This window comes from Carassius gibelio, chromosome B23, assembly GCF_023724105.1.
Source record: "Carassius gibelio isolate Cgi1373 ecotype wild population from Czech Republic chromosome B23, carGib1.2-hapl.c, whole genome shotgun sequence".
Lineage (NCBI taxonomy): Eukaryota > Metazoa > Chordata > Actinopteri > Cypriniformes > Cyprinidae > Carassius > Carassius gibelio.
The window spans coordinates 16245683-16256526 of NC_068418.1; the positions used below are offsets into that span (position 1 = coordinate 16245683).

At 39.3% G+C, this 10844-nt stretch overlaps 1 protein-coding gene across 8 annotated transcripts in view; it reads left to right on the forward strand.

Moving 5' to 3' along the window:
- agrn (agrin) overlaps positions 1-10844 on the forward strand; it is a 242698-nt gene that overhangs the window by 228065 nt on the left and 3789 nt on the right. For 6 of the 8 annotated variants that reach the window (XM_052593910.1, XM_052593918.1, XM_052593913.1 and 3 more), the window contains 6 exons: positions 2817-2933; positions 3328-3511; positions 3984-4071; positions 7179-7211; positions 9171-9395; positions 10535-10638. In XM_052593910.1, coding sequence (XP_052449870.1) covers positions 2817-2933; positions 3328-3511; positions 3984-4071; positions 7179-7211; positions 9171-9395; positions 10535-10638 — 751 coding nt within the window. The remainder of the gene's footprint in view (positions 1-2816; positions 2934-3327; positions 3512-3983; positions 4072-7178; positions 7212-9170; positions 9396-10534; positions 10639-10844) is intronic. The other 2 variants (XM_052593914.1, XM_052593917.1) reach the window with 1 other exon arrangement.

A 10844-nucleotide genomic window follows, 5' to 3' on the forward strand; every position in this document is an offset into this window, starting at 1 on the left:
AATATAAATAATGCGGGTGCAGTAGTGTAAAACATAGCGCAACTTTAATGCCATTTCTGATTTACTCTGAACATTTGTTTCCGAGGCAGTGTACGCAAACATATATATTTATTTACGTGCGACCTGCATGCTAAGTGACTTGCTCGAGCTACGCGTGTGAATATTGTATTCCTCAGGCTTACCGTTTACTGCATGGGTTCTGTTCTGCATGTACTGACATTCTCTGTGTTTTCTACACTGGTAACATTTTTTTTCTTCCTTCCCCTGTGCTCTTTTTGTGTGCTGTCTGGATATAAGAAATCACGCAAGGTAATGACTGAAGTCTGAAATCGCTTTCTCGATTCAACATCCTCATTCCCACCAAAAGCAACTGTCCATTTCAGCTTCATTGTCCATTAGTCGAGATCTGGTAGAGGATCAAACGAAACGAAGGGGAGGCTTTTTTCCCCTCCTCTTCAAACCATTCCATATGCTGAAAGGAACGAGGCAGAGAGAGATTTGGCTTTCAACTCAGACCAGCTGGTATGGGGGCGACGAGGGAGAGAGTTATCATTTGACCACCATTGTTTCATCACCCTTCCAACAACAATGAAATGTCTTCATTAGTCTCGCGTGGGAGGGCCATTAAACCGCCTCACTGTGGATGTAGACTGTGAAAGAAATGCTGCTGGCGTGGGAGAGAAAGGGAGTGTTATCAAGAGAAGAAAGAGATGTGAGAGGAATAGCGCGTGGTACAGAGCTAGGAGTTGGACCCTTCATGGGCGTCAGAAAGATTTTTTTTTTTTTGTTTGTTTGTTTGAGGTGGTACCAATGACAGTCCTGGCTCACTTGCTGCTCTAGGCAACACAAGACATGACCAAAGAGAAAGACATTCTATAAATAAGTGCGAGACATGATAGTCTGGTGAGAGAGTTTCTTTTTAGAATCCAAGGCGACTTAGATGATCAGATGTGTAACTTTTGAACCCAAAACTTTTTAAACTTTCGAGTTAGGGTTAGAAGTCTTTTATGTTCCCCAGTGCTGCATTTATTTGATCAAAAATACAGTAAAAACAGTAATATTGTAAATTATGATAGCAATTTAAAATAACTCTATTCTATTTCTAATTGAATATAGTATTATAGCTAGTATTATAGCTACCAATTTAGGTCAACCAGTTACCAAGCAATGCTTCATTTTTTTCAGTCTGGTGTAAAAAGGTCGCATTAGCAATTAAAGAAAAAACACTTAAGCAAAACATGGTCAGGTCAAAGAGTCTGAATAATTTTGGTCCCAAATTTTTAGCAGGTTTATTGGTAGTCATTGTATGAAGAATTTTTGGGTATAATATGTCACTTTACTTACTTTTGCTATCCTCACTTACATAAATTAATAATAAGTTCTTGCTCCCACTAGTAAAAAAAAATATTTGTATAAGTGAAAAATGTCTTTACTGTTACTTTTGATCAATTTAATTCATTCTTGAAAAAAAAATTCTGACCCTAACCTTTTTTCTGACCCTAGTATATCATTAATAAAGATACATTTATATATTTTTTTAATTAATGTTTAATATTATTGGTGATTATATGACAGTTAGTGATGATTTTCATCAACTTTTTTTGTTTAAAACGAATGATTTGTGCAACTGTCTGCATTTCTGCCAATGTGTTTTAAACAAACACCTTTTTTTTTTTACCTACAACAATCGTGCAACTTAATTATCGAAGATACTCATTTTTCTTGGAAATTGCATTTCAGATTCTTGGCTCAGAAATCGGAGGGGGCACGTGCCAGTTTGAGTGGGCATGATGCTTCAAGGGCCCTTGGGGAAGCTTCCTAAATAACACCGGCAGTTAGCTATTCACTTCACCTGCTCAGTCTTAGCCTCAGTCTCAGCTCGTGTTGGCAGGGATCGGGAGAGTGAAAATGTCTCTCCCAGCCTGTGGCTGTCAGTGCATTGCAGCTTTGTGTCAAGACTTCTCATTGCACACGTCTCTGACCACATGAAACAGCAGCTGGGTGAAAACATTCCTGGCTATGCTGTCTTGGCCCAACCACATGCTTGGATTGGCCTCCGGGTCGGTAGCCAGAGCTTTTCAAGCCCTCGCCTGTATCCATACTTAGCTATTCTTCTTTTTATATCGCTGGAATGAGAGCTGGACCACACGTCAGAAATTAGCATTACTGTTGATGTCCCATCTTTTTTTTTTTCCCGGCAATTAACTTGCCTTTCCCCCAAGGCAATTATTGGCCTACATAAAATAAAGATTTTTAAGTAGAGCCTCATCCAGAAAAATCCCGCTGTAACCAAAGCGATTTTCACACAGGTTGGAGAAACGCTCATTTCATGGTCATCTGCGTTGTGAGCGATACACCAATTAGAGTTTACAGCTCAAGATTTTAAAGGTCCGAGGAACAATCAGGCATCCATTACATTATTTCATTTAAAAACCATCCATATCAATTGTCCTCATTTCAATCTCTGCAGTTTTCTCTCTCACTTTTTTCTTACTCTTTTCCTCCTGTCTTATACGTTAGAGTCATTTACCATTCAGGGAACTGAGCTTGAATCAATTATGGTTTTATAATACAACACTCACATTGATGTGGATAAGGATTAGGTGTAAAAGTTGAATCAATAAACCTGCTGATGTACAGTAAACATCAACTCTTATACTGATTGCTTTTACTGCAGTTGCTCTCCTAGATGACCCATAAAAATGTATAGCCATTTTGTTTGCATGAAAGGATGTGACTTTTATTAAGTCTGAAGTGCGAGTAGAGGATAAGGAACAGTTTGTGTGGTTTCTCACGCTCATCTTTGTGGTCTCCAGAATCAGCACACAGATCTTAATCTGAAGGAGTCGCTCTTTGTGGGCGGAGCCCCTGATTTCCGCAAAGTAGCCAGATCTGCTGCGATCAAAGATGGCTTCAAAGGGGCCATTCAGAAGGTAAGAGCTATTATAGATGCATTAAAGTCATGAATTCTCATTAACATACCATTTTACTTCAATCAACTGATATATTTTTGGAGAGAAACAGGATTTTCAGAGAGAATATATTTGAATTTACCCATTGGGAATAAAATGGATAGTAAAAAATGGATGTTACTTACTAGAATAATGCCAGAGCCAAATGTGGTTTGCTATATGTTTGGGCAACATTGTCCAATAGCCTGTTAGGCCTTAATGACATCAGAGGAAAAACAACATTGTTTCAGAAGAAGCATGAGTTACTATATTTGGGTACAAAATCACAAAGAGAACCCATTTTTCATGCTTTCTACTTTAAAATAGGAATACGTCTAAAAACATGCATTAAACATGAACATTTTTGACTCAATAGATTACTCTGATGGGAATTCCAATCCTGAAATCTGATAACGCCCTTCAATCCAGTGATGTGTCCATGTATCCCTACCACCCCTGCTCCAAAGATGTTTGTGAGAACGGAGGCCGCTGCAACCCTCTTTTGGACAACTACGAGTGTGTCTGCCGCCACGGATTCACTGGACATCACTGCCAGGATGGTTAGTGCCTTATTTCATCACTTTTTTAATGCAGAATCGTATTACCCAGTGCGGCCTCTCCTCCAACTCCCTCACACTCCTTTAAGGCAAGATTTGCATACATCTTTGCATACATCAACATGCGACTCTCTTAAAAGGAAACGCTCATGGCAGCTTTAGCCAATCATATGCTCCATATGTAGATTTAGCTAAATCCACACCTCCAAACTTCCACAAATAATACCAGCCATCGTCCTTCGTTCCATTTGTATGCTCGTCACAAACACACATTGGCACTGTTGCAAGAAACCCAAGAACTTGTGATCACCTCATTAACCTTGCTGGGCCCTACTGTTGTATTTTTAACCTTAATTAAGGCACACAAGCATTAAACCTGCGATATATCAGGCTTTCCTTCTTTGTTTTAATTAAACAGTGCTGTGTCTCACATCAATTGGTGTAATTTCATTCTGTCTTCTCTCCTCCCTTCCAGCAATAATCGAGAAATCCGCTGGGGACGCCGAGGCCATTGCGTTCGATGGTCATACATTCATTGAATATCACAATGGAGTCACCAAGAGGTAATGTCAATGGCCTCCCCGATGATCACGGTCCACCCTGAGCATCCCATCTCTATATTAGCAGTCAATGAGGGGTGATGACAAGCTAGATTACTCTGGCCCAATTTAAGGTCCAACGTGCTTCTTCGTTTTAGCTAAGGCTTTGATCTCATCAATTACCACTTCTACTGGCCTGTCTCTTTGGTTTCCCATGAACCCTGCCTGGTTCTAATTAGTGTAGCACCCGAAGGAGTCTCATGACTCCACTACGACGTACCACACTTATGCGCTGCAATGAACCTTCCTCCGCCATTACCGGGATCTCAAAACCACACATCTCAACTATCACACATATCCTAAAGCCCCATGGTTGGTCAAGTCTTGATAATTGCTTCCTTCTTCACTTATCAGATGATTTCTCTTCCTTTGGTTGGTCTGATGTGTCAGCGGGCCAGCAAGCGCCAATTACGTCAACATGTTCTTGGTTTCTAGGAGAAAGAATCCATTTATCACAAGTTTTATATATTCTATTGCAAAATCTATTCTAAAACATGATGAACAGCAGAACTATTTGACTAGATTAACTTTAAATTGTTTTTTTGAACAGATTCATTTACATGAGGCATCCATTTGAAATGAATCAGTCCTTCCAGTGCTACAGGGAATCTTTTTTTGACCTAGATGAACTGATTCACATGAGAGTCCGCATTAGAAAAATGTTTGTACAGCTGAGAAATGCAGCTCGTAGCACTTATTTCAAAACTAGTATTCTGAAAAGGGGTGAATCTCAAAGTGAGCCATACAGTTAGGCACTCATCTCTGATATGTGTTGTGTGTGTTTGTGTCAATCTGTCTGTCTCTATACACAGCTTTTGTTGTCTTTGCTCTTGTCTGTCTGTCTCATGTGAGTGTACTCTGTTGTCTTCTTTCTGCTCTCAAGCCAACTGACCAATGAGATCCCAGAGTAAGTAACCCGGATACATTCTGGGATGGATTTGATTAAGCGAAACTAACCTTTTTTAAGAAAACCATTGACTTACCCCAACATAAGACATTCGTTTTTTTCCTTGTATTCCCATTTACATAAGAATCAGGAAAAATACAGGGCTCATCTATTATACATAAATTTATATATTTTTCCAGGAAAGGTTGCATTTTCATCAGTTTCAGGAATGCATGCTTGGCATGAATGATGATGAGCATTGTGATACTCTGATAGATTCCCACAGGATTCATGCATGGAAATACCTAAACTGACTTTGGAAATATGTCTGCGTGTATTCTTGTGTTAAAAAAGAATGAGACCCCTTTTAACTGCAAGTATTATTTGACTTTTTAAAGCTTGATATACATCAATATTTAGTTGGTATTTACAGCTGGGTTTAAATGGCATTTTGCCGCCCCATTAGGGAAATGTTCAATCTGTTATAGTGTTCCTTTTAGTGATTCTTATTTTAAATTATTTGTTTCCTTCTGAATGTAATTAAGTGTCTAAGTGGCTGCACTGAGCCCTTAAAAAGCTGGCAGCTTGATTAAATGGAATTATGTTATGTATTATGCTCATGAAAAGTTCCTGCCCGGCTTTTAAGCCACGTCACTTTGTTTGTCAAATCGCTCCCAGTGATTTCTAATAATTGTGCCCAAGGATGAAAGCAAAAGTGGCACATTAATCAAGGATTTGTCTCTCAGAAAACTGGACGCAATTAAAGATGCTCTGTCCAGTAGAGAGAGCGAGCCACCGCTGACATCAATAACAGTTAGGGACAAGGCCCTCTTCATTGACTTTCACTCTTCTTGGGGTTTAATATGTGTCACTTCCTGTACAAATGAAGTGCCAGATTAAAATTAATCTCAACCAAGAAAGCTGACCGGCCCTTCAAAATGAGTGTCATCAATTTAGTTTGATCTGGTTTTGAACAGAGCCCTTAAAGTTAATGAATTCCTCAGAGGACGCCGGCATAGTGGCACCGTATCTCTGGGAGTAGAGTAATATTTCTGTTAGTATTTACTGTGCTCTTCATCTGTCTTTATTCTCTCTCTTTAGCTCAGCAGCCTTGGATCAATTTACCCATTTTAAACATTTAAGTGTCCTGTTCCTTAATGCCTTTTTTATATAATTGGTCTTTTGACAAAAATAAGTATCTTGTATTTAGCTTATTCAAAACTTAGTGAGTTATCTTGCTCCCTTCTTAGGAAGCATAATTACCCTCATTGAACTCTTTAAATGACCAATTTGTAATGCTTTACATAAGCAGAAAATCACATTATATAAATAGAATCTTGACTTGCAGTTGATTTTAGTAGAACTTGACATTAGCCTGTTGCTAAGCTAACAACACACTACTAGCCTAACAACATAAAAAACAACAAAGTCAAAGTATTTCTGATAGTTTTCAGTACTCAATGTAAATTGTCTAATCCATCATCTTGAGTTCTGTCCACTTCAAACATATAATGCTAATATTTTACCCTTAAACTGACTATGGGTTTTTTTTAAGTTATGTGTAGTAACTGTGTTTTTTTGTGTTTTGATTACCATTTGTATAACCACAGTTTTACTACAAATGCCATGGTTAAACTGGTTAGTGTAGCAAAAACATGGTTAATTTGGGGTTACCATAATTAAACAATAGTAACCATGGTTTTTTGGTTTTATTTGTAGTAAAACCATGGTTAACTTTCATGAGGGTAGCAAACCAAGTAATTGAGTGGACCTAAAAAGCCTTAAAATGCTGGCTCCATAGGCAGCTCACTGGGTTTTGGAATTTGCTCGAAAGCAACCAGTCTTTCAAACATATGCTCACTTAGTTGCTCTTTTTCTCACTTTCTTGCTCTCTTGACTGGTGGAGAATGATGGAATTGTTGATAAATTGCAGTAACTCAACCATGTGACAGCGCAGAACAATAAAACAGCATGTCAGTATACCACTGGTACCACAGATACAGTCTTCCAGTGTTATTTCTTTGCCTAGGCTGGCATAACAACTGAAAGACTAGAATAATTTAGTGAGGTCAGTCCATCTTCTTGGCGCAGGTCTTCTTGTCTGTATGTTATGCGATTCTTGTTCTTCCCCTCTGCCCTTTTGCGCTTATTGCATGCCTATCATTTCTTCCCTTGCTCCTCTAAGCCCTGAGTCACTGGAGAACCCATCTGACCAGAGGTGAGTCCCCTCTGCCTGAACTGTTTCCAATGGCATGCCGTCCTCCCACACTCAGCCACCTTGCAGAGGCCAAAGGCCAGGGCTTTTGTCAGGTAGCACGTCGCAGCTTGCACTCTGACATCATTTGTAATACACAAGCCTTGATAGAATATGTGGGGTTTTTCCATTTTCTATGCCGATTTTGGGGCAAAACATGCAGAATTCTGCATGATTACTTTTAATATATGACATGCTCTATCAGTTTGAGTTGTAAGTTGCAGTAAATGTACATGATTAAAAACCTAAAATCCTAGAAAGGAGTAGGTTTCCACAAGTTCCAATGTTAAGCAGCACAACTATTTTCAACATTAATGAATTCTTTGTGGACCTGCTAAGATGTTAGAAACAGGTACAGTATTTAATGACTATTCCCATGTGATCCACTGCCACCTATGGGTGAACAGCATACACCACGCTAATCACTTACATTATGAAGAAATGATGCACCACCCTATTACACAAGCTGCTGCTCTCAAGCAAAATACTCAAAAGAGATCCGTTTCTTTGTAAATGGAATCCAGCTTTAATGGGTTAAGCCCTACTTCTCTTTAGAATGTTCTAGATGCTTGAGATCCTAATGGGACGTGAGCAATAATGAGCTCAGCAGAGTGGTGTATAATCACAGTTAGCTGCCCTGATGCCATAGCTCTGGCCTAGGGCCGTGCGAAGGGAAGGCCTGTGGAGAGAGTCCAGTCAGCACAATACACGTGTCTCATCGGGAAAGAATTCAATTACAGCAAATCATTTTTCAGCTTTACGCCGTCACAGGCTCATCAACAGCATTAGCATAATGAAATTCTTGAAAGTCTTTTTAATCAAACTAATTAAGATATGTTATTTCCAATTCCAAAGTCGTAAGTATGGCTGCTAATATTGTGATTTGAAATTTGACTTGTCACTCAGGCAAAGCGTCTGTCTTCAGATGAATCGTTCCACGAGACAACACGTATTGTTGGACTGGACTCTTTCTACGTTATATTACTGAATAAAAACGAATGCACCTGCGGCTTATTTTTTCACTTTGATCGGAAACACAAATAAAAAACAATCTCACAAATAAACAACATCGCAGTTTGCACACCGTGGAGAAAGTGTTTCTTTTTGCCGCGACGTGGCGTAAAGATGCGAGCGCAGTCGCCATCTGCTTTCTTTTCTTCTGTGTATCGTGTCCGTTGTCTTGTTCCTCTCCGTTTTGTCTTTGTCTTGTCTGTGTCTTTTTTCGTGGTGTTGTCACTTGTCTTACTCCTGTTTACACGTTACCTGATTTAGAAAACAAGCCCCCACGCTCTCACTATTCTGTCTCGCAAATGGCTCTCTTGATGCCACGACTGCAGGTATACCACTGAGAACAAAGAAATTGTTGTAAAAATAGCCAGGTTTTTTTTTCTTCTGTGGTGTATCTGTCTGTACTTGCAAAAGGGGGCAGAACAGGAGGTGTGTTGGTTTCAGTCAGCTCCCCGATGACCTGAACAAATAGCTCACTCCGAGTGACTCTGTCCTCCCTGAGGACGGGCAGATGTCACCTTCTTTATGCCGCATCCGGGGAACCAGATCAAAACACACATTTGATGGCAGCTGATATGGGCATTCTTCCTTAGCGCTCCCTGCACAGGAAGAGAAAATCTAGACCTTGAAGGCAAAGTAGGAAGTGTTAACATGGAGATAACCTAAAGTGTGTCACACATACGCCCTTCCCCCATCAGCGTGGCCTAGTTGACCTAGTTTCAGTCTGCTCATTAGTTTATCAAACCCTCACTGGGTTTTTGACTGTATCCAAGTTATGTTTTCACCCATAATTCCATCACTGTTGTTGTTAAAGTAGCAGGTAAGTCAGGGCTTCATGCACGTCCTGCGGTTTACACGGCGTCTCTGAAACGGCAATGGATTTGTGATAGCATTTCCTGTCTCTCTTTGATCTAGTGAGAAGGCCCTGCTGGTGAATAAATTTGAACTGAGCATCAGGACTGAGGCTACTCACGGGCTGATTTTGTGGAGCGGCAAGGGATTGGAGCGATCCGATTACATCGCCCTCGCCATTGTGGACGGCCATGTGCAGATGACCTATGATCTTGGCTCCAAGCCTGTGGTGCTGCGCTCCTCTGTACGGGTCAACACCAACCGCTGGATACGAATTAAGGCCAGCAGGTAAAACTCTGAGAGTTATTCCATCATCGCCGCAGGTTTGACATAGAGTAGTTGCAGACATTTACTGGGCTCAAGAGAAAGGATTTTTACCTTGTGCTTGTCCTTTCAAGCTAGTATTTCAGATCTCTACTTGACCTGCCAACAGCTTTATTGTGTGTATATACAATATATATATATATATATATATATATATATATATATATATATATATATATATATATATATATATATATATATTCTAAAATTGGTCATTTAATTTCATGTTTGTGATTTAAATGTTTTTATTTAATATTTTTTATAAAACTATAAAAAAAAAATAGAGAATCATTCAGAAAAGTTGGTGTTGGTGGGAATTTTTTTAATGTTTTTGACAGTTTTCTTATTCTCACTAGGGCTGCATCTATTTGATCAAAAATACAGTAAAATTGTGAAATACTATTACAATTTACAACTTAATAATTTTCTGTTTTAATATATTTTAAAATCTAATTCTTGTGATGGCAAAGCTGATTTTTCAGCAGTTATTACTCATTACTCAGAAATAATTTTAATATACTGATTTGATTTCTTCTAAATGTCTAAATCTAAATGTTGAAAGCAGTTTCTGCTTAAACTTCAACAAAGCTTCATTTATAAACAATAATTTTACTTAGCTGACATATTTATGCAAGGCATGCAATTAATACAAATTTTGAAGTTTTGTCAACTTTCCCAAAACTCTGGCCATCCTTATGATTCAGCCCTTCTTTACAGTGTATATATATGACACGGTTTGCCATAGAACTGTTTGCTAGCAATGATGAACATTTATATTTATCGCAGTTTTGCCATAGAAATGTTTACTAGCAGTGGCAGTCATTCATATTTGCCTCAGGCGTGCCAGACAATTATGTTTACCACAAATTTGCTGTAGACATTTCCCATTGGTGGCATGTTATTCAAAGCGTGCTGCAGGTTTATGACTGCAAGTGAAACGCTGCAATCTTTTATTTTTTCACATTACTACAATTTCATTTGCCACAAATGTATTAAATATTAACCGCAGGCCAATCTTCCAGAAATGTGTAGAAACATCCAATTTTCAATGTTAATGCAGAGCTGTGACTCACTATCTTGCTGTACTTCTCTGCTCTCCACAGAGCGCTCCGAGACGGCTCACTGCAGGTTGGTAATGAGGCAGCTGTCACTGGGTCATCACCCTTGGCTGCCACGCAGCTGGACACAGACGGCGCTCTCTGGTTGGGTAAGTCTTTGCACAATCATAGCTAATTTACAAACTTTCTACGTACACCTGCTCCGACCCACCAAATATCAACAGTCCCCACTTAGCTTGTGATATCTAATTGGATCTTCCCCCACAGCGAGTGCTTTTGAAGAGCTGACCCCAGAGCATCTCTCAAAAACATCCACGTTAAAACACAATATTGCCTTGTTATGGTTAATCAATAA